This window comes from Anticarsia gemmatalis, chromosome 14 (assembly GCF_050436995.1).
Source record: "Anticarsia gemmatalis isolate Benzon Research Colony breed Stoneville strain chromosome 14, ilAntGemm2 primary, whole genome shotgun sequence".
NCBI classification, from domain to species: domain Eukaryota; kingdom Metazoa; phylum Arthropoda; class Insecta; order Lepidoptera; family Erebidae; genus Anticarsia; species Anticarsia gemmatalis.
In genome coordinates, this window is record NC_134758.1 from 12,663,204 (window position 1) to 12,688,557 (window position 25,354).

At 35.5% G+C, this 25,354-nt stretch overlaps 1 protein-coding gene and 1 non-coding gene across 2 annotated transcripts; one reads left to right on the forward strand and one right to left on the reverse strand.

Moving 5' to 3' along the window:
* Positions 1-24,641, forward strand: LOC142978275 (alanine aminotransferase 1-like). Its single transcript, XM_076122648.1, has 10 exons — positions 1-184; positions 9,452-9,541; positions 12,516-12,610; positions 18,722-18,912; positions 19,947-20,149; positions 21,877-21,999; positions 22,416-22,622; positions 22,867-23,010; positions 23,173-23,287; positions 23,656-24,641. The coding sequence occupies exons 1-10, from the start codon at positions 65-67 to the stop codon at positions 23,802-23,804; spliced, it is 1,437 nt and encodes a 478-aa protein (XP_075978763.1). The 5' UTR covers positions 1-64; the 3' UTR covers positions 23,805-24,641.
* On the reverse strand, positions 13,452-13,523 carry TRNAM-CAU (transfer RNA methionine (anticodon CAU)). The gene has a single exon. It is a non-coding gene; the product is annotated as a tRNA-Met (tRNA).
* Positions 24,642-25,354: the final 713 nt, after the last annotated feature.

Here is a 25,354-nt window from a genome sequence, read left to right on the forward strand (position 1 = left end):
CACTCACATCCCTGCTCTACCACATCTCCACCTGCACTCCTGCACTCCTCACTCCTCACTCATCATGAAGCTGGACAAGTGCCTCACGAGTGACAACATCAACCAGAACTTACTGAACATACAGTATGCCGTCCGAGGACCCATTGTACAGAGGGCGATGCAGATAGAAAGAGAATTGGAAAAGGTACGTAGAGTTTACTTACTGAATTCATTTTTCGCTTTCGGTAAAAATATTTTTGTAGCGTACTAATACTTGTTTAATGTGAAGTAATGAATTACTATATACTCTATCGAAATAGCGCAGGATTGTCGAGCTCTCTAATTGGCTGGACGTTCCGGCCGATTCGCGGTAGGAACGTTTTGTACTGTTATAACATACCTAATGTTTATCTACAAGCTTCTTTTTGAAAAGACTTCAGATTATGATGTTTTTATGTAGAGTTAGAAGTTATATGTGTTATTTTATTCAATTATATTCAGCAGTTTCCGTAACCAGTAGCCAAATTCCAAATTCATATACTTACCTAAAAACTTCATAGCAATCATTATTTATACAAACGTTAACATAACATATTATGTATTATAACTTACATATTATGATATTAAAAGCATCATATATAAGTTATACTACATAATATAATATAAGTTAACCTAATATTACCACTTTATTAATAATCTCTAAAAAACGAAAAAAAACGAGGAAAATGTAACTAAAAATAAAAATGGTAGTTTACTCTTTAATATTTATATTAAGTTATACCTTTTTATACATAAGAACAAACACGTGGAAATAAACCTACTCCCACGTGTGGATTTAACTATTTATAGTTAAATCCTTTCTCGTGAACGACCTGTCGCAAATAGTCGTAATCGGTTAATTTTCTATCATACATGCATAACCTTGTATGTCTGTTTGGTTTGTAGTTGAATTTATGAACCGATTGTGATAAAATTAAGCATGAAGATATTTGAAGGTCCCGAATTATGAAAAGAATATTTCTTCTTCAAAAAGCAGCCCTCTAAGGGTTGTAGTTTGAAATCCAGCTGAAGAAACATGTAAAATGTAATACTCAGAGATAGTCATTGACGAAAATTAGGTACTATGCTGCTATATAGTGTTACTCACTGACCTATCACGCTATGTGTGCTACAAAAACCAAACTACGGACATCTGTACCATCTTTACTTTGTTATGGTAACTTAAAATCAAATCATTTATTCATTTAGGTCAAATATTGTCACGTTATATGATAGTCGTTACAATACAATCATTTGATGCAGGAGTTGTCTTTAAGAAAAAAATGATTTTAAGAAGAAATACCAGTTAAAATACTTTATTGTTCAGTTGACGGTGTTTAATTTATTTAACAAGTCTATGAACATAGAAAAAAACTGCTCAGTGAAATAAAAGCAGTAACACGAGACGATGAGACATACGCGCAAGTAATAGATTTCTCGCAAATACTAATAATATAATAGTAGTGATTATATCTGAGCCAATTAACAGTTGTGCTACAATAACAATCGTGGAAACTCGAGGAAAACTCACGTTACTAATTATCTTTCATCACTTCATTATTTATTGTGCTGAGGTCACGTTTTCTCTTAATAATGCGTTAAAAGTATAGGGATGGAATAAGAAACAAATATTGTAAAGGCAGCACCTAAATATTGATAAAGTTTAATATTTGGACACTTGAAGTAGAGTTACTAGGTAAGTATCTAATAAAAGAAATAAAATCTAGAATTATATTTCTGTCGCCGTATAAGAGAAAGCATCGAATACTGATCTACTGAAACGCAGTCAATGCATGTTTACAAAAAACAAAAACCCCTCATAATTACGAGTACACGGTAAGGATTCACGTTTATTAAATACAGAAAAATAAGTCGATCGATATCTCCAACCAATTTTTCGACAAATTGCTGTAGTGTGGGCTTTTTAACTAAGCTAGTTTTGATTTCGAAACATTATTTCTTATAACTCATAGCTCAAATATATTGAAAACGACCGGCATTCAACTTGAACCCCACTTGGAACTTTCAATTCTCGTTCACAAAAAATATCTAAGACTTAATAATGCATAGGTTTCTTTCAACAGTTTCTTTATTGGCGTTATATAGGCGTTCTCTATGGCGAGGGTCTCAACAAAAATATCGAGTTTGATCGCGGGGCCCGCCGTAAAGATGAAGCTAAGGGTTAATCGTGGTCCCATGGGCCCCGGGCCTGGCCCAGGACCGAACACAGGCCGGTATGTGCTGCCGAATAAATTGAGTCGTTATTGGATTCCTCTATAAATAACATTACTCTGTGCACCTGCTATTTGTTGGGTATTTCTCTGGAATATTGATTGCTCTGTGTAATTTGTTTGTGAGATTTATTGAGGATTATTATGTGTTTGTGTCGAACTAATGCGCTAATGTATGTCTTTATATTACTGCAATTAATTTGTGGACCGGAAAACCATGTTTGTTTATTTTCAGTAGACATCTAATTACTATTAGGCTAGAATTTGCTTAAGAAAAAATATGTATTTTGTCACAAGTAATCGACTAACACGCGTAAAGTTTCCTAGTAGGTATCAAGCATGTAGCACAAAGTACAAGTAAGTTGTGTTACAATCCGTCAGCACAACAAAACACAACAGCCTAATATCTCACGAGATAATAAAAAGAAAACAATCATAAATAATGTCCTCAATTACTTCGCCCCACAGTCAGGGCTGCCACCAGCCCCGTCACAAAGCCTCACGAATAAACTGTTTTGTTTACACCAGCCCTGCGTAGCGACAACCTTGGGCGAAAGGGTTCATGTGATATATTGTATAACCCTAAGAGTATGAGAATAGATATTTATTTACGGTCCAAATGGAACTGTTTACTGGCCTCTGTTTTACGTCATAACAACCTTGTTTTATAAGGGAACTTGATGTGGGCAGGAAAATCCTCCACCGACATCTAATATTGGCGTTAGAATTAACTTTAGTACGTGATATATTTCCCGTCACTATGTACAGTAACAATATCTTTGTTTAATAGAAGCTCCCTTGTTTTAAGGAAAAGAATGAGAAAATCAAGAAATTTCTTTATAGACATCGTCTTTGATCTTGTAATCATTATTCTCGAAAGTTTCGAGTGCTAATAACCATAATTACCGCGCTTAGTTGAATAAAATCTCAGGTTCTCGGTAAACATCATCTCAAATTTTTCCACGTGCATGTTAATAACATTTTCTATCCTAAAAACACAATGGACGTAATCAAGTAACGTACAATTTCAACAAAAACACAGTGCAACCTCGTGTAATCCTGTATTTTCATAAAACCGGACAGGCAATTTGGAATAAAAAGCGAAAAAGATTACTACGTGTTGGAGGCACGACACGGGCACGACACGAGCACGACACGGGAAGGGCACGGTACGACGTGGGTGTATTTTTTCGCTGGCGGCATTGTGTTCGTCACAATCGCAATAAAAACATATTTTCGTCCGGGCGGCCGTAGCTCATGTATACTTGCAATAACCGGAGATTTATCGCGTTGTTTGTTACTTGTTACCTTCTACCGCTACGCCTCTACGTCCACCACACGCCACCACGCGCCACCACGCGCCACCACACTAGGGATGACCGGCTCCGTCACAGATAAGCTCGATAATCGACTTTTGTAATTTGTTCTCAACAAAAACAAAACTCATCTAAGTAATACTAGTTTAGGTTTTATGAGAACCAGCGGCTTTTATTTGTATTTTTTATTTAGGCTCAGTCGCGAGTTTACTGTTGCTTTTAACTACTTTCGTCTTATTTAATTTCTTAAGAATTAGGCTTTTCATCCGATGATCCGGCTAGCTTCAGTTTATTTTCTATACGTTTCAACAACTTTTACTTTACTCTTCAAAGCCAGTTCCTTTTTCTCTTTATGTTTCTAAGTAACAGTCCTTTTTTAATTTTATTTTTATTTTTAGATTTTCAGAAAGATGTTAGTGTTATTTAAACTAGTAGATTCGTAGAAAATTAGCTATTTTATCGCTTTCTTAAAAAATGTTTCACCTGCTAGCATTACAACACCCCGGAATTTCCGCTAACACCTTACAATTAGGGTTTCGTATAAAATATTCTTGAATAAATTGATTGTTTCTTGTAACTGCCCTACTCCCCCTAATATCCGCGTGTAGGGGGTAGATGAAAGTTTATGACGTCAGTTATGGGACCCGTTGTGCCGACTTGTGCCTAATATCGCTCTGTTTGACGTTGCTCACCCCACAGCTGCGTTGTGAACGCCGCAATGATATTGCCTCACACAATTTTCTTGCGTTTTCCTTAAGGGTTCACTTCTAATAGATTTGTTTAGTTCCAGTTGGATCTGCTATGGCTGTAGTCAAACAAGATATTAAGAACGATTTTTGGAAAATGCTTTCGATCTTTCCTGTCTTTAACTGTCAGGCTCTTTAGATTTAAATGAAGTTTTGCGAATTGTTAGTTATAAAACAAGTCTTTGTTAGCTGTAATGGCAATTTCAATTTCCATCAAATTTGTGTAAAATTACTGATAAATGTGTCATTATAAAAGACGTACAATTAGATTCAGCCCCAAAGCAAACAGCGACCATTAACCGAGATTAGAAGTACGAATCAAATCACTAAGCAGACTAGTACTAGCGAATGTACAGTAGCGAGTGTACAGTACGGCTCTGGTGTGTGGTGCTCGCTGGAACAAAAGGAACCATTTCAATTGGCTCGCCGCACTCTGCCCGTACAATGGCGGCCGGCGCTCTGCCTCGCCTCTCCGCCTGCGAAGCTCCCTGCCACGATTTGTTACCACTCGTTTTGTTTATATTTCTGGCACTAAATTGTCGTTTGTTTGATCCCCTAACGAACACGTAGGTCACGTTTTTCAGTTTCAGTTTTTGCGTTTTTATTCAGAATGCTTAATCAATATGAAAGTTTGGAAGGATTTTTGCTATTCTGTTACTTTGTAACACAGGAATGTACTGTAAAACTTAACGAATATATCCCAGTGTAAGATTTAAAATGCTTTTTATACAGAGAGATGTGGAAATAATAAAGGATTTTCCACGTGAAAAGGCAGAAGTTAGGTTTAATATTTAGGTTTCCCGTTAGTTAGTCTGACAACACGGCTTATAGACTTTACGTATTACTAACAAAAAACAACGGAAAACATTTTGGTTTAGTTTTGTAAAGAAGTTTTTTGTTTCGAATTCGTTTTTGTGAGAGTGCTAGAACACAAAATAAGTTATTGTTCAACTGTACTAAAAGAAAAGATACGATTTTTCCTTATTTCCATTGTGAAATTGTCAGTAATTTAAGTTATTCACGAGAATATAACTAACTGCTAACACAGTAAATGACATATGATCATAAGTGATCACTGAAACGCACGTGTGCTTGATGGCATGTTGTTATCAAATTATGGCATTTCAATTGATTTAACAACTACCATACTTGTTAACTCGTTTATTCGGCTTGCCTTTATTAAAAAAGTAGTTTAGATTGCTAGGTCAAAAAAAAAGTGTTCTAGAAATACTTTTTCTGCTAATCTGTACCTGCTTTGTGTAGACTTACAGTTTTGTACTACACAAAAACATTATGTATGACGTCGTTTCATATCCGCTACAAACTTGACAGCTAACTTGAAAGGGTATATCCACCGTAGGCGTTTACAGGAACCTAAAAAGCCTTACTAGGAAACTTACACACACATATTGATAACCTTTCGTCAAAGCCTTCGAGGAAAACGCGTTAGATTACAAAAATAAACCACAAAATAAAATATGGAGCGACAACACTCCCAATCTTCCGTTATTATTCTGCGTCGAACAAATCCTGTAGCAATCGCTGTAAGACGCTGATATCGTCAAAACAAGCAGTCTATCTCAGTTATCTGCGTCGTGAGTGGGCAGAGAGGCTGCTTCCACTCGCTTCACATATTTTACGAGTAGTGTAAGTGTTATTTGTAAGCAATAACCATCGGGTCGGCTGTCAACAACCGCGGCGCGGGACAAATAGCGGGCCCGCATCTACTCGTTTACATAGGACGGCTCTAAGCCAAGTGCGCCTACTTTGAGTAAATAGAAAATGTGCCGCTTTATGTACTGTCATATACTTAGTTGTTATTGTTGGGTTTAGTATATGATGTATGTTACAGTCAAATCTTTGGTGGACAAAATTATTGTTTTACTGAAAAAAAGTAAGATCAATGAATTATTTTTGTACGGACAAAGTTTAAAAAACTCTTCAGTTTGGTTGCGGTAGATTTTGTAATTTAATTTTGTTTTCAACTATTTAAGTGATGCGTTTCAATTATTTTCTCCTTTGGTATAGTTAGATACTGACCATAGTGATCAATCTTGTCACAAAGTAATTCAAGCTACCGGAGGCAAGAAGGGGCATTCGTTAGAACCCTGGTAAAAACCTGGTAGTTCTTTACATTCGTTTTCAATTCCGTTCATTTTCATAGAGTAGACATACATAGTTGCGTTAATTTCCTTATTCTCTTCAGACAAAAGCACATTTCCCATGAAAGAGTTTCAACTGTGACATGTATATTGGTTATTTTAGAGGCTATAAGCGTGTTCATGGCCGTAAAGCCGTGGATCGATGGTACCATCGAGGCGAATCATGCGAATGTTTGAATGTTACACTTTATTGCACATGAATCTGTTATGAGAGCACATTAAATTATCGACGAACTGCTCTTTCGCTTTACGATATGGTTAAGTACTAAGTAGCCATTGGATGGACAATAGGGCGACAGGAATTCTACACTATTTTAACCCAACTCAAAGATTGCAATGTGGCTAGCTAGATTTTTACTATTTTTAGTCTCTAAAAGAATTTCGAATTTTCTAACATCCTCTTTTTTATAATAGCCGAACAAAGCATCACGAATATATTCAGTCCTAGTGTTATCTCCAACTGATTATGAAAAATTATTATCATATTTTTTTTATCTTAGTAATGTCTGAATAACAACATCATAATATTCTTCAAAATAAGCAATCCATAGTACTACAGTTCAGGGTAGTTTAATCTCAATAAAACTACAATCGTTATATAGGTCAAAACACTTCATCAAGTTTTCAAGCGCGCGCGGATTGAGCTGCAAGTTGGTAATAATGCACAAGCGGGTCAGGTTCGTTCCCGACTGGTAACTGTTCTATGTACAGCTATGTATATGTATGTACGAGTGTGTGGGAGCCCCCGAGCACAGGCAATCAACACTTGACTTTATGTTACTGCCAAAAAACCACCCGGAAACTAACGCTTATAAAATGCAAGCAAAAAGTAGCCACCGTTCCGGAAATTGTGTGGAACATTTGTGTTAGTGCTGTACTCTTTTATACACTCACTGAAACTTTAATTTGATACTGCAATATTTGTAGACTAGGCCACCAGTTGTAAAGTTTCTCTACTAAAGCGATACGCTAAGAAAATGAAAAATCAAAACAAGCCAAGTCTCCATTGCTAGTAAAAGACGAAAAAAATCGTGCACTATTCGTGTTCCGTACACCTGTGTGTTTCCATTAGCGGGGCTCACGTCTCCAGCAAAAACGCGCTCGACACGGCGCGGGCACGGGGCGGGCACGGCGCGGCGCGGGGCGGCGGGGCCCCGGGCGTGTGTGTGGCACCGACGTAATGCGGTTTTTGCACCGGAGCCCCGGGGCCCTGCCATATTTTAACGCTGTGGAAATTATTTGTACTGACATTTCGGTTTTTCATGTTAAAATGCCACGTAGTTTTTGCTCGTAGTTTTTTTAATAAGTACTTAACTATTTTTATTGCGCCCGAGGGAGCTTTGAATGTGGAAGCGGGGTTCACTGGCGTGAGTTAGTCCGTATTGAGGTTTATAATTTATACGAAAATGAAAATGGATTAATTAAAATGTGGCTGAGGCTTTCTGATAATAAAGGTTAAGTGTTGTGAGAATTGGAACGAAGTGAGTCGGTTATTGATTGGGCAAGTTTTTCACGTTTTCTGTTGGCGAGGGCTGGCCGGGATGGCCGGGATGGGCGGGCTGGTCGGGCGAGTGTCGGTGGCACGCGGCCAACACACCGCCAGCGAGGCCGCCGTTTGGCGCGCTCCTCGCGTCCTGCTCCGTTAACTTGATACTATCACTATAGTTTTACCTCCTCTCTAATAAAACATTGTTACTCGCAGTATCGCTCGCGTGGAAATCGTATTTAAAAATATCGTTTTAGGTATGTTAAGTATCCGGTTTTGGATGTTATTCATTGATGTATAACCCAATCAATCAACTTTACATTTTATATACTGTAAACTTTATAATCAATGAACAAGAAGCGTATAAAAACGCAAATCTATTTCAAAGTAAATCTAAATTGTAATCTCATAAGATTGAGTCGTCATTAAAGTTGAGAGATGTCTATCTCAGACGATTTATTTTATAAAAATGCTGAGTACGCAGGAATTTGAAGGGCGTCGTTGAATCGATCAGATGTCGGTACTCATCAGATTCACGGCTGTTTGAAATGGTTTTTACGACAATCCATCAATTGGAAAAGTAGTTTCTAATAATTAGATAAAAAGCTCAGTAGAATAAGTTTATTTCAGTCGAACACAGCTATTATCAATTAAAAAGTATGCCGAAATGTATTCTTTTCATAACTTTCTAAACACACATTAAGGCGTGTGATGATTATTATATATTCTAATATTTTATAGATTATATTTTATTATATTAAATAGTAATCTATCAACGCACAGCCCAAACCACTGGACGGATCGAGCTGAAATTTGGCATGCAGGTAGTTGTTATGACGTAGGCATCCGCTAAGATTTTTAAAGAATATTTTAAAAGAATTTTAGAAGGTTTTTGATCATATCTATGCCGAAAGGGATAAAATAGAGGATGAAAGTTTGTATGAGAATTCTGTCAAAACGCTAGTTGTCTAATAAGGATTAGCTGTTAGACCTCCTTTAATAAACAAATAAACATTGAAAGAGTCATATTTACCAGTTGATACTTTAAGTCCCAAGTATCTTAGTGACGTCATAGTTGTTGACAGTAAGGTCACAACAAAGTTCCCTCGACGGACCCTACGTAGTTCAGGGAACTGGTGAGAGCACGGATGTAAAGTTTACAGCCTCTGTCAAACTGAACCACGGGATCTCTCTCGAGAGAGGCAACAAACTTACGAGATATAGGCTTCGATTTTGTTGATACGGTCTCTTGTACTTTATTTTTTGGGATATTAAATTGAAGGTGGGTTATTTTTAGACGATGTTTTATTTAGGTCGTTTGAAATTTTGTTGTGAAGTTAACAGTTCAAAATATGATAGTATATGACTTATTTATTCTGAAAGAATTTATCTAACCATTCTCGGGCGACGCCGACTTGATGACAACACGGCTTAATGATTAAAAATTAAGAGATTGGAGTCAATTGTTGAATAATTAAATATGTTTGTACAGGGTGTGGTGAAGCCGTTTGACCGCGTGGTGCGCGCCAACATCGGAGACTGTCACGCGCTCGGACAGAAACCTATCACCTTCATAAGACAAGTGAGTATACTTAAAAATCCAGAAGATTTCATTATAAGATTTCATTTTTCATTTTCAGATTTCATCAAAAAGATTAGGCAACAAAGTATTGGTTCTTACCAGTTTGACAAAAGGCTTTTTTTCAAGTACGATTTTCTACTTACTAAGAAATGTTCTACTTATTTCTATATCCCTTCAATGCCCTTCATAAACAGATCAAAGTGAAAGTCCTTAATGAAATCATAGACATCAAAAAGGGCCAGCCTAATTATTTTTGTGTCAAAGACTAGCAGAAAATAGGCATCTCTTTCATAATTACCGTACTAATGAACATAAATCAATCAGCTACAAACCGATCAACCGCCGACATTTGCCCAGCGGTGGGCGAGTGGGCGTACATGCCAGTATTAGCGGTGGAGTTAATTGCCACAGTGTAGCGAGTGTGGGCAGCGGGTCGGCGTGTAAGCAATCAGTGCGTAATGACTAGTAATGGACGACACAACGGTGTGCGTGGGACAGTGGCTGTTTGTTTAGGACACGTGTGACGACACTGTTGATGTACTGGCTAATATGTTTTGTAGGTAGCATTGTTATTGTGGATATGTATTGGTTAAATGTAGGATATGTTAGAAGTTAATGAGATTTCATAATTGATCAAAAATACATGCTATAGTGGGCAAGATCAGACATCGACTGCTTATCTTTTGTGATCGTGATTGGGTATAAAAGGGTATTTTTTCAGGGCTCCAATATATTTTAGTACAAAACAGTAGTTTGCGAGCCATTATTCCAAATATATTCTACGAAGTTCATAGAAATGCTAATAGTGCGTAAACTTATATTTTTTAGTCTGTCTATACGGGTTGAAATATCAGAATTTTAACCATACATCAAGATAAACTGTAGTTTTATAAGATAACTCTTTGAATGTATACAACCACACAACCAAACCATGACCATTTATTGAAAATTCCACTATCACTCTTCATCAACCACATCAATAAATAGTTTTATAGTCCTCTTTACATAAACACGACTAATAAAGTGTAATAGTGATCGAGTGTGATGTTTTTAGTTGTTCGGCGCGGTGGAGTGCCGGCCGCGGTTAATGAAACCCTTCAGCCGGCCGCTCGGCGTTAACTAACCACCACTCGTTGCTCCACTCAATACTATCTACTCTGTGTCTAGTTAGATAGGTAGCTGTTTTATTAGCCATTCGCTGGTTTTTAGTTTTTAGCATTTAGAATCAGTCTAAAATAGACATGGCTTCTGTAGCGTTTATATCTGCAAACATAAAAGTTACGTACAGATACAATTAAGTGTGATTTAATTTTTAAAGACAACTCCCGCACTCTTTATTGCTTCTGTGTCGCGGTTTTTAAAGACATTTCTTGCACTAATATTGTTCTTACGTCGCGGGAACTTTTACGAACACAAAAAAAATAATCCAGACCCGAAACAACTATTTGTGGATCGTACAAATAATTGCCCCGTGTGGGAAGCAAACCCACAACCTCTCGACGTCATGGAACTGGCATGGTGACCACTTTAACCCCTGTACCACGGCGTCTTGTTGTTGACTCAAAGTGTCAAAGACATTGACTTCTATTAAAGATATCTACAGCACAAAATTCATACCTACCTACTTTTGTAGTATTGTTAAAGGCCATTTTTCCCAAAAGACATAAATAATAGCAATAAGCGTCTATCTTAGTCTAATAACACCAGTATCTAGTCCACTTACGAACAAATCACATCATCATCAGAGATTTAAAGAAAAAAGAGGCAGTAAGGTGCGTTAAATCCCGGATTGATGTGAGTCACTCAGTCTCGTGGTCCTGATGTCCTGATAGTGGTGTCCTCAGTCCGTGAGTAATGCACCGTCAGCCCGCGAGCACCGCGGGGGTGACATCACTCAACCCGCCTACTAGGAACGAATTACAAACGATTTGTACCATGACTTTACCTGACAGATCTACTGCTCAACCGAAATCCATGCTAATATTATAACGGAAAAGTGAGTGTGTTTGTTTGTGAGTCTTTTATCGTCTGTATTAGGAACGGCTGATGCGATTTGGAATGCAGGGCGTTAGGTCTATTTCAAGGAAAGATAGACTGCTTTAAATAAAAAGACATAGCGAGCGGATCTAGTAGTAGATATATGCTTTTAAATTAAATTAATCTTTGTAAGAACTTCATATTGGGTCAACTCAAAAGGGCATTAAAGAGAAAAATATATTATGAGATCGGATTTTAGGAAAATTAACTAGTAAGATGTGAAACAAGTCTGCCTGTGTCTATATTAAATATTAACATTATGGCTAAAAGAAATGGAGCGGTAACGATACTATATTTATGTTCGTAAAGAGAATTAATTATAATGGTACAATTACATATTTATTAAACCATTGTGTTAATATAATCAAAAGGTTCCTAAACGAAATAAATTCTAAATCAGACAGTTTATATTTCTGTATAGTATGTATAACAATATATTCGTTCATTGTGTCACGTATATTGTATGCTGTGAACGTATTTTTGTGGTCGGATTAGAAGATCGATATGTAAATACGTATCGGTGTGGATTCCTGGAAATCAGAGCAATACCGGGACATGACAAGAGTACTTCGTTGCTCTCGGTATTTTAAACGTAAATATAATAACTGATTCTGAAGTTCGTATATGCGATTATCGATTATGAGGTTTCGGGTTTGATTTACAAAGCTAGTTATATTTTTTTATTGTTTCAGTTTCAGTAGAATTTTATTTTTCTGTTTTAATCCTTAATAACACACATGGCAATAGCAATTCTTCTCATTAATGAGGTGAATCATATAACGTCCGCCTACACACTCGGAGATAGCAAGTTTAACGTTATATAATGAATATAAATCCGACTTATAGTAGTTAGAATCTTGACTAATTCTTCTTATATAAAGATTATATATAAGAACCTTAACAAAAGAGCAATAAATAACATAATTGTTTCATACAGGTGTTAGCGTTAGCCGCATGTCCTCACCTCGTCAGTTCCGTGGACGTTCCCGAGGATGTCCGTCAGAGAGTCAAAGAGATACTGGGTGACTGCACGTGAGTATAAACTACACTTTCTACTTTACTGGTACTACTTTTCACTAAAATAGACGTACCTTCTTGCTTATTTAATGGTTTTAGCTCACAGAACCCTGTCCTTAACCAAAGTCAGGCTCTTCGTGTCTATAATTCCTTTAATATACATTTTAGGGTTTGTGTAACTATGTTAAAGCAATGGGTAGGATTTGAAGCCATGATTTCGCACCAGTCAGTGTTCTCATTAAAACCAATATTTTTGTACAGACCATAAATCAAGTTTCTTACGAAAGCAAAAATGGGATCTAGTTTATGATCTAAAACAGATTCACATACCTTTTGCAATTATGTTTCTAAGGTATTGAGTAACAAATCCTCAATTAGCGCGAACTATCTGCATTGTTTGTCGTCACACATCAAAATTCAATGAGTATTCCAAACAGTTTAGTTTGATATCCGTTAGTTCGTGGAAACTGTCCGTGTGTTCATACAAATATTGATTCTATTTGTGTCACCATATTATTCATCGATGGAAAAACTCATGCAGTTTCCAAATAAAATAGTATTTTTTGTTCTAGTGCACATATCTGTCTAGTTTTGTTGACTTTGATGCATCAAAACGACAGGAAAAAATTGGAATTCCCTAACAACAGTTTTGAATTTTCTATTCGGGGTCATAGTTAGGTTTACTATAGTTTATTTAAAGAAATCAGGGCAATTTTACTCGGCTTATTCGGTACTTTAGTTTATTAAAAATAACTCTAAATGGTTATCTATCAGGGTATGCAACTATTCGTGTGTCCTTTGAAATACAACAAACGTTTAACATATAAGAAGGAGACAAAATGTAAAAATAAATACTTAGCAGAGCGTGGTTTCGATCCACGGACCTCTGGGTTATGGGCCCAGCACGCTTCCACTGCGCCACTCTGCTTATAAGAGCGCGGAGCTAAATAAGTACTATGTCTCCTTTTACCAAAGAACAATGGCAAGTTTTTACCTAAGTGTTATATGAAGCGTCTACAAATGGGACACGTGCAAAAGTTAGTAATTAATTTAGCCCTTTTTTATGATGAAATTAACTTTTTCGGTAAAAGCCTAGCTTAAATTATTTACAAAATAAACTTTTACTTGAATACGTCCACATCCAGTGGACATAATCTTTTAGTCAGTATTACCACTTACAAAATGTTTCAAAATTATTATTTTGTTTTTAAATATCAAAAAACGATTATTAAGTGAACGTTAAAAACAAATCACATAGGTTTTGCTAAAAAAAAATAACAAATATAATTGATAGGTGTTTTAGTTACATATTTTATTATTAATGTTGTGATTAATAGTCAGGTATTATTAGATGAAAGTGTAATGGCAGCACTAAAAAAAATTTTTTTTCCTTCCGTTGTTTAGAGTGATGTTGATAATGAATTATTTTCACAATCGATTGATCGATTATGACAAATATATAATATGAAAAGAATAATCCATTTATAATAGCTTATTATTTTAAGCAATTTTATTAGCATATTTGATTTGTTTGCAATAATAATATGTACTTAAATATATAAAATAAAACCTCAAATAGCATTACAGTAATCACTGACGTTATCATTACAGCATCCACAAAAACTTCCTTAATCAAAAATATTTTTAATAGTAAGTCGCAATATAACAGTAGTTTTTTTGGTTTTTAATCTTAATAATATCGTTTAAAAGATAATTAATTCGATTATATTCTATAATCGATTATGACTTCAATTATTTCAATAATCGATTAATTGATGATTGATTATCAGCATCACTAGTTGTTTACTTTGTTGTGAACTTGTTAGTTAGCTTTGCTTGCTACTGGTGTTACGATTGCTTTCTTGGTTTATCTTCAGTTTTGACTTGCATTGCCCCCGGACTCATTGCTCTCACGTAATCTAAATCTGTTTTTTAGACATAAATAATGTAGAACAGCAATTTACATAAGTTTTTTCATGATATAACCTCAAAATATAAAATTGATCATATTTTTTTCTTGTGGCCCTCTCAAACCAAAAATCTTAATGATTCTGTTTAAGTTAAAGAAACTTTATAGTTTTAACATTTTTTCATTCATAGACGCTCCAAAACGATGTCAGGTAAAACTTTGTATGGAGACTTGCCATTGTTCTTTCTATATACTTTGGCAAAGACCTTTGCGAGACTTATAATTTCCTTAATTGTTATGTTAGAAGAAATATTCACACACATTAAATTTTGTATAGAGATAAATGTCCGGGATCCAACATAGAGTATTTTTAATAAACCCTTATTGTTTCCTAAACTATACGCGTTGCGAGTCAGCTAATTAATAAGTTACACTACCTCTAAAGTTAAAGCAAGCCTGCACTCTCAACAATTTGCTATTGAGAGAAAGTTTGTGCTTGCTTTCAATAAATAGTTCAATAAGTTACACGTGTGTTTCTCAGCTAAAGTTCACAAAGTAACACAGTAGCTCTCTGACACCTTACAACAGTGTCGATAGAGTAGTGAGTGTAGCGACACTGGCTAGTGGCGAGTGTCGAGAGTAGTGAGACTGATACTCAACTAAATATACACTTTAATTGTGTCCTTAGTTCCTGTTTGATTTATATTCTGTTTTTCGTTTTATTTTTGGTTCGGCTTTTGACGTAATTTAGAGGTCTGTTTGTTATTTATTTGAAAATGTGTGAGATTATTAGTTTTGGATGGCGATGACTTAACTAGAAATAAAATTTAACCTTTTATGTAAAAAAACTAGCGGCTCGATCGAATTCGTACTTCGACTTCGACTATCTTCTTTATTTATTATTGTGTAAAACTTTAATAAATTGTACACTCAAACTTTTGTCGGGAATCGTTCTAGTGAAGAATCACGAAAACGAAAGCAAAAAAATCCGTTGAGTAGTATATAAGTTTATTATTAACAGACGCGGTGAGGCGAACTTGCTATCATGTTACAGCCCAGGTAACTGGGTTGTGAAACACTGGTATTCAGCTGCATCCGGTGAGTTTTGAAGCCGACACCAACATAGTTGGAAAAGGCAAGGCTTATTTGATTAGGTATCAATTAGACATTTGAACAAGTATCCATTTAATTCTACTGGTATTCACTAAAATCGTTTAAAAATTTAAAATGCCATTGTAATTACATTAAACACAATCTTACAAAAGTTGTTTTATGTAACTGAGAAATTTTTTATAGTCAATTATTGTAAATTATATTATAAATTAAACCACAAGATCTACTTGGAAGTAATTATAAGTAAATAATTTTGTGTTACGCCACCGCGTAATGAGGTTTTTATACCTCTATTTATTTGTTGATTTAATTAATCTATAAAAACAATTAAAAGCCATTGTTTCCGATAAGTAATAATTGTTTCGTAGATAGGGAAAACCATTTAGTTATTTAAAATATACCAATAAATCAAAGAATAAGTAGGTACATGACCCCACAAAACGCATTTTGATGTAAAATGTTGCCAAGCTGAGACCATATTTTTTATTCTGTCAAAAAGCAAGCAAGTTTCTAAACCTAATAAGCCCTAATTTTACTCTTAAGTCGCGGTGAAATACTTGATATATAAAGTGTAGAGTTTGTAAACTCTTTACGTGCAGTCGAAATGACAATAATTTATACTTATAATTAACGTACCGTTTAAACCATTAATTAGCCCAAAACATGGATGTATATAAGTAAGTCTGCAACTTATTTAACAAGAATAACTCTCTAACGAGTTTTTAATTACTGTATATATCAATAATATTAACCGTAGTACTTCGTAGTGAGTGCAGTGATTGACAGTTTTGATGGATTGATTGACAATCATGTTACATTTAGATTGATTCACATTGATGGTTATACGACGCGAGCGGTTCTGAGTGTTTCCTTTGACTGATATTAATGGAGTTACATTTCGTACTAGAGGCCGCCCGCGACTTCGTCCACGTGGATACCCTTCCCGTGTAAATCCCGATCCCTCGGGAACTCCGGTATAAAAAGAATCCTTTGTGTTATTCTGGTTCTTCAGCTACCTACATGCCAAATTTCAACGTAATCGGTTCAGTAGTATTTGCGTGAAAAAGTAACAAACATCCATACATAATATTCCCACAAACTTTCGCGTTTATAATATTAGTAGGATGGTACAAGTGTTAGTACGATTGTAGCTCGTAAGATCTTGGATTGGATTTTCCAAAATGGTTATTTGTTACTATAATTATTTGTTTTGTGATAATCTGTGGTAATCTTAATTGTAAACAAGCTAGGCTTACTTTTTACATTCCCACTGTGGCATGGGGATGCTCAGATCAAATGCCAATAAGCGGACTGTCCATGTTAAAGGGTACCTAACCCATAGGTCGTTTACCCAATAACTGGGTGCTTAATTTTCTTTACTCATTTTTTTAAAGAATATACTGTTCTTTTATATTTGATGCATTTCGTTGAGAAAGTCTTGTAACTACAGCTCAAAGTAGTGTTCTATTAAAAACTTGTGAAGTACAACTTTTGTTAGTGAACATAGTTTTTAATTTGAGCTTTTTGTTCTATAGTAGTGAAACTAATTAGCAGTTTTACTGTTATTTTGTTACACGTTTTTCCTACTTTCCAAGTGCTGTCTCAAAGTGAATCAAATTAATCTTATCTCGAGTGGACTGTTTGTTAACAATGTTTAACAATTTAATAAAACAGCCAAAAACTAACATACCTAGAACAACTATTTTTGGGTCACCCAAATATCATCCGTTAGGGAATCGAACGAGCTACCTCTGCTCAATACTTAAAGTCGTCATCATGTTGCTGCTACAAACATCGTCATTCGTAAGTCTTTGTCAGGATTCGTACTCCATAACCTGATGTGTACAAAAAAAAACAGTATAAAAAGTACATAACATAAAGTAATAGCCGAGTGATCTCAGCGACTCGCGCAAGTGGTCGACGGTTCAAACACGGCAACACTCCAACGACTTTGCGAAGTTATGTGTGTATTAGAAATAATCATCACTTCCTTCAACCGTAAACAAAATCTTCGTGATGAAACCTTGCAATCCAAAAAATCAAAGGTTTGTAAGAAAACAAACCGTTTGGTACAATATCGTTGGCGCAGTAAGTGTAGGGTCGGTGTAGAATGTAGGGACGGATTGCACGCGATGTCCGCCGGCCCGACCTTCAGTGTGATTGTCCTCTCATCTCGAGACTGTTATCTACAGTAAAATGGTCGGGTACAGATGCGCTATGATTCAAGATGTTGTGAGGATTTGTACTATGTTAACATTTATTATATAGGTAATTTATTTGTTACTAGATAACGTATGCGGATTCACTTGTTTCATGATTAAAGTTTCGTATCCTATTTTTGACACGCGAAAAAGAGAAAAAGATTTGAAAATCTTGCTTCAACTATTTTCTATTTTATTTATTATTTTATTTAAATTTCATTAAAACGGTTCAGTAAATTTAACCCTAAAATCGATATACTGATTTCATTTTATTGGATCGCACACCCCAGCGAAGGACAAAGACTAACTCAAGGTCTAATCTTTAGTTTTGTTCTCCGATTCGCTACTAATAGACTTATTTTCAAAAGAAATAATATCAAAATAACACGCTTCAGACCACAATTATTAAGTTTTCTCATATATTTCATAAGCCTTGTGTGTTGACTGGAGCGTCGACGCGTCGTGTAGCGAGTTGTAAACTAACTGTGCGTCGTTTCTTAATTGGCGCAATCCCAGCACCTATTTAACGAGGAACACTTATTGTTCTCAACATGTTACTCTATATCTCTATCTAATGTAGTTACTGTGATGTGATTTTGTTTATTTCAAGTAAAATCTGTTATAGTGGGGGGAAAGTCTATCTCAATTTAGAACTCACCTTTTAAAATGTTGCATTTCTTGATGCTTTTCTCTCGCATTTCTACAAAACCTTGTACCTTTCTAACTACATAACTTTCTAAAAACTAATCATCATCATATTAATATAAAAACAGGTATAATATTTTACTGGACAGTTCGATTGCAACTTTTATAAGGCTGCCGAAAGCTCATCAAACGGCCCTTTAACCTGAATGTAAAAAAGATTTTCATGAGCAACTATAAAACTACTACTTTTGTTTGTAGGCAAGGTTCAGTAGGAGCATACTCTCCATGCACCGGTCTTCGCATCGTGCGGTCCCGCGTGGCGCAATACCTACAGAAGAGGGACGGAGTGCCGGCCTCTCCTGATGATATCTACCTCGGCTCCGGCGCCTCTGACGTCATTAAAGCTGTACTCACCATGTTTGTTGAAGATGTGGATGGGAAGCCACCAGGTGAGGAGGATTGACAGATCCTGATCATTGAAATGGTTTATTCAATTAATAGTAGAAATTGTAAAAAGAGATTTAGCCTTATCATATTTTGGTAGAGTATAGAGGTATAGTATATGATTGAGCTTCAATTTCTTATACAGCTAAATATGTTTTAAGAGCCCACAGACGCGCTAAGTTCTTTGAAATTTTTCTTCAATACCAAGTAAACTGTGTGAAAGATCGAGGTTTCAGAAAGTAAATAAATATACCGATTTAAAATAAATTTTCTACTTTTAGAAGATTACTTGTGGGCTTTCACAAATATAATATGAAATGAGAAATATTTAATAACGCTTCCACGCGTGAATGCTCTGAGAATATTGATTCTACTTGATTTTGATTAATTACTCAATTTCCTATCAAGCATCGTTTTATTAACTTAAAGGAATATCTTCGTTTTTCTTCGTTTATATTGGCACGAAATTAGAAAATGTTGGATGAGAAATATTATGATAAATTGTAGGACACTTGAATCATGACACCTCATCGAAGTTTATGACTGAACAGATATGATAAGTCTGCTTGTCCCTGAGGATTTCTTAACAAACTTAGTTTTATCGATAAACTACAGTTTAATGTCTAGACTTTTGAATTAGGGCTTGGATGTAGTGCTAAGCTAAATGTCGTGGATAAGCTCAAAAGTTTATTTTAGTCATTAGACAAATTATATAAACTAATAATCATATGTTTTCGAACTAGAACTTTCAACTTAGTATGTGACTTCATTTTCGTTTCGGGTACAATAAACATAGCTGGAAAAAAGGCTTGGCTGATTGATTGTATGATCACGAACATAAGAAGTACAACACTAAACCGAGAAGAACTGCTATTATATCAAACAAATATTTATTCAATGTGTCAATCGAACCCCCGGCACCGACCCTTAATGGCTGTGCCATGTAGACCACATTAATCATCGTTAATCTCGTTCTGAATATATGGTAGCATTATCTATTCAACATTAAAATTTCTTATATTTAAATATTTTTCCCTAGCTGTGATGATCCCAATCCCCCAATACCCGTTATTCTCGGGCACTCTGTCCGAGCTGGGTCTACGTCAGGCTGACTACTACCTGGAAGAGGAGCATGACTGGGCGCTGTCCGTGGAAGAGCTGGAGAGATGCTGGAGGGAGGCCAGCGTGGACTGTCACGTCAGGGCGCTTGTGGTCATCAACCCTGGGAACCCTACTGGACAGGTGAGGGGATTTAGTTAAGGTACAAGAAGATATAAGGTTCAGTAGGGATGTTGGGCTATTAGGGCAGATTTGGCGGGATTTTATTCTTTTAGGAATATTATTTTTTATTCAAGAGTTAACCTTGCATAGTTAAAAACGTCCTTGCCTGCAATCAATACTGGAATTCAGAGGATTTTTATTGTGTTATTAATTTTGATTGTGGCTTGTAGGAGTTGAACCTAAAATCACATAATTTTCAGTACTCATGTATTTGGTAGGTATGCTTAACGATAGCCAGCGGTCAGAACTATTAACCTATACCATAGGTTATCTACTAGGAAATTAATTATTATATTTACGTGGAACACCGTTTAAATCTAACAACCGCAAAAATTTGGGAACTTTGCAACGTTTTAAATTTTCACGAATTAATTAATATCAACATTTCGTAGATTTCTGCGTTTCATTTAAATTTAGTTGAAATATTACTCTGTACATACCACCAACTTTTGCATGTTGTATTTTATGCACAAATAAAACATCGTTATTACCAGCTGTATTTTATCACAGTTTGTATTTTATCGCAGTTAATCAAAACAGAGTTTACAAAAAGGTACGATATTAAAAACAAACAATAGGTACTCATTACACTCGCAAATAACGGATAACCAATAATAAAGCTCTACGTTTAATTCAAAAACTCGTTATGTAGCATTTTAAGCCGGACATCCAATTTGTGTCCAGCTAATATTGATACAACATCGTGAAGCGGACGTTGACGCCGAGCGAAGCGGAGCGGCGCGGCGCGGAGAGAGGCGACGCGAGGCGACGCGAGGTATTAATCAGGCGAGGCATTCAGCGGAGATTTACGCGTCAATTTGAACGACCACAGCCATTGGAAATATTGGAAACTATTTTAGCTAAATGATGGAGGCATTCGCACAATAAATGTGGGAACCACGTCCGTATGACAAATGTTACGTTGATTCGTGTTGATTTGTGGCCGCTCGTCACCTACTATGGGGTTATCGAATTTGTAGGCATTTCTATAGTTTTGTGCTTTCATCTATAGTGTTGTGTTTGTAAAATAAATAACTCTGTAAAAAACGTATTTCTTTTTTGGTCACAATGACAGAAAAAGCTTTCAAGATGTAAAAGAAACAGCACCAAAAACATTCCACTTTTTGTCAACATATTTTATTGTTAAAAGCACACTTATTTCTGTGGTGAATGCTGGAAACTGGCCAAGACTTTTTCTCTCTTTTGTTTAATCTTTCTGTAAATACAGATTTTATTTAGATTTGGGAACATGTCGTTATTGCACATCGTATCATAGCAATCGAGGTGATCGTAGCTAGCGGCTTAACGCACGATAATAGGTCTTTAGTTCTACATTATAGTATGGCAAGCGAGCTTATACATGTTTCGGAAGGCACGTTAAATATTAAGCTCAGGAGGTTTTAATTAACATTGAAAGTAGTTAGATAAGCATGGTAAAGAGTTTCGGGCGAATGGAACAATTTAAATAAAAAGTATCTGAAAAAAAATATTGTTATCCATGTCTATTCTTTTTCTTGTATCTTCTTTTTTATTTTATTTATTCAGTACAATAAAAGAGTATTTCATTCATCTTAATGTTCTCTAACGAAAAATTCTGTACTACGGCAGTGATAGTAAACTACACTGTCACCCAAGTAGTGGTTCTGTTAATCGTTGAATGTTTGATGTGTAGCGGTGGTTTGCTGCAGGTCCTGACGCGGCGCAACATGGAGCAGGTGGTGCGGTTCGCGTACGAGCGCGGCTTGTTCCTGCTGGCCGACGAGGTCTACCAGGAGAACATCGTCAGCAAGCGCTTCCACTCCTTCAAGAAAGTTAGTACGAACTTAGTTGTTGTTGCAGTTCATATTTTAGTAGTTTTGCTTATTGTTCTAAACTTCTTACTTAGGGAGTCAAACAGTACAGTGATTTCAGATGCATGATAGTTTTAGAGCCATTTCTTAGGCGGGGCTAGGTAATTATGACTGTTTTTTTAAATGTCGTCATGGCAATAGTAGTTGTCATTTTATATCACATTAACACTTATTTTATACTTTTTTTTGGCGATGTAAATACAAATACATTTTTATCAACTACCACGTAAAGCAAACTTTTATGTTCACTATTGATAAATTAATTACTTTGGCTGGGCCAAAAATTCGGTAGTTCTGCGAGTACGAATCATGTATTGAGCCGGCTAGGCGTCGACCATTTCTCTGATCAATATTTTTTAAAACATTATTTTCTTTAGGTGATGCACGAAATGGGTGCTCCATACTCCTCAATGGAACTAGCAAGCTTCGTGACTTGTTCTAAAGGCTGGGCGGCAGAGTGTGGTCTCAGATCTGGCTTTGTGGAGCTGGTGAGAGTGGAGCTCAAGGTATCTGCTGCCTTCAATACGGCGAGAGGAGTTATGCAGTGCCCTACTGTACTTGGACAATGTATATTAGACTGTGTGGTAAGTTGAATGAGTATTCTAAAATATTTTAATTTTTGAAATTACAGTCAAATAACTTATCTTGTAACGAAAAAAATAGTAAAATATGTGTGTATGTAATATGTGTGTATCTTGTAACGAAGAATTTCTTAAAATATGTGTGTATTTGGTAATGACTAGTTTGACTCTATTCGAATAATCTAAATTAATCTAAATTACGAAAGTTCCTCAGTTGTCATAATATCCCTGTATTTTATTTTTCTAGATGAAACCTCCTAGTCCCGGAGAACCTTCATACGAGCAGTTTGCCAAAGAGAAGAGACTTATTCATCAGGTCCTCACGGAGAGGACAGAGACTGCATATAAAACCTTCAACACAATACCGGGATACTCTTGTAATCCTATTGACGTAAGTACAACAAAATTCTGTGTAGTGAAAAAGATGCCTTTTCATTAGTTTCCATATAAGCAAAAAAACGCCACATTTAGATAAAAATAATGTTTTTTTTTATTTTGTGCGATAATTTTTTTAGCGTTTTTAATTAATATTTATTGTATTTTATTTTGCCAGGGTTCAATGTTCGCGTACCCGCGCATTGAGATACCGTCACGAGCGCAGGAGGCTGCTGCAGAACTTGGCATGACTCCTGACGAGTTCTATTGTCTCAGGCTGCTTGAAGAGACTGGTAAATATAAACATAACAATATGAACATTCCTCCACATAAAATTATTTCTAGATTTCCGTACCCGAAGGGTAAAAATGATCAGAAATCCTTTAATTAAGCCTCCGCAGTCTGCCTGTCCGTACGTCATCATGTATTTCCGTTGCTGCTATAACAACAAAGACCTAAAAAAATTAAGGGGCTCTCTATACCAATAAACGTGTTTTTTTGGTACGGAACCTTCGTGCGCGAATCGGAGTCGCACTTGTTAAATTTATTTTAACGCAGAGATACATAATAAACAGTAAGAAAAGCTGGAACGGTTCTCAAGAAATTATATTATGTAAAATATAAATAAATGCCTTCTAATACCAGCTTTTTGTCCATCCAGGAGTATGCGTGGTGCCAGGTACTGGGTTCGGTCAGCTGCCAGGCACCTTCCACTTCAGAACCACCATCCTCCACCCTCGCGAGGAGTTCCGCTACATGATGGAAGCCTTCAAGAGGTTCCATCACAACTTCTTAGACAATTACTCTTAGTTTATAAGTTGACAAGTTTGGCTGTGATAGAGTATTAAAAATTGTTATATTTCTAGTTTAAATGATTACTGGGCTTTTTATGTTTTAGTCGACATGAAAGATTTTGCATTTAATCAAAGCTTAATTAATTTTACATTTTATAATTACGCGTACATAATGAGTTTTGTGCAATGGGAAATTACTTTATTTTAATAAAATTAACCCGCAATGGGTTAGGCGTTGAGTGAGTTATCGACTTATTTTTTTATGTTAACTAGAAGTTTATTGCTAACATTTATTTGATGTTTACATAGATCTAACGACGCATTTATGATAATTTTACATTTCGTATTATAATTTATGGACATGGTATTCTCTTTAATTATTTTTTTTGGCTACATATTGATTTTTTTTAAGTCATCTTAATGTTTCCCTATATTATTTTTTTAAATATTTTCCTCGTACATTCCAATATTTTTCAACTTAACTATCCGATTGCGTTAAGATATATTAAATAATTCTTATTATAAAACTAGGTCCCCCTTTTATTCAACATTAACAATAAACTAAACTCAACCATTACAATTCCTCATCAAGCCATAAAACTTGTGATTGTGAGTATAATCCATTCTTTAAAGCATTTCTTGAGCCTTTGTCAAAGTCGGTGGTACAATGTTATCGTGGGGTGATATTAATCATGCTCTTAACGAGTGCTACTGGCCTGCCTACCCCACTTTAGCGCTATATATCACTGTTTATTGGTGTCCAAACACTTGATATTGGCTAATTAATGGTCAGTGTTGGAAAATGTTGCTGTATTTACTTGTAAGTTATTGTAATAAATGTAGTTGATTATGATGGAGCTGTTTTTATTTTCCTTTCATGTTTAATACACTTTATACATATGTGGAGAAAAAATATATTGTTTAAATGTGTAATGTCAGAAAGAATCACGGAAGCAAAGTTTATCTTATTTTTAGTTTAGACTTTTAGAAGGATTTATAATAATGTATTGCTGTAGGTATAACAAATACAATATTAAAACTACCTTCATTTTTTGGTTTTTACTCTGGCCAATACTATGATCAGACTTTTTCAATGTTGTATAAAAACATATTATGATAATATAAGTTGTAACTATTGAGTCACACAAGGCATAATTTTAGGTCCATCACAAAATTTTAATAATTTTATATAATAGCAAAAATACGAGTATTAATAAATTTTCTTAAATTTCTTATGAATAATTTAAAATATTAAATATAAAATATTCGACGAATCGATCTAATACATATGCAAAAAAAATCTTTTTCAAACTTGAACACTATATTTCTGAATAGTAAATAGACACAACATGGTCACTTGTGGTGTGTCACCGACACGTGCTATGTGACCACGTGACCCTGCCATGGTTGCCACGTACAATAACAACTAATATGGTCGAGTGTATGAGGTCAAACTATTTTAAATTGTGACATTCATTTGATGGTCCTTCTTCGTCATTTTCTATTTGAAACTTTATGGTCTTTTTTAAGCTTTACGATGCAATTAGGTAGTTTCATCTTCGACGA

Bases quoted from the DNA above. Each gene is read 5' to 3' on its own strand.
- LOC142978275 (XM_076122648.1), top strand. From the start codon at position 65: ATGAAGCTGGACAAGTGCCTCACGAGTGACAACATCAACCAGAACTTA. The intron at 22,000-22,415 runs GTTAGTACGAAC...TATTTTCTTTAG, and splicing joins GCTTCCACTCCTTCAAGAAA to GTGATGCACGAAATGGGTGC. The intron at 23,011-23,172 runs GTAAGTACAACA...TTATTTTGCCAG, and splicing joins ACTCTTGTAATCCTATTGAC to GGTTCAATGTTCGCGTACCC.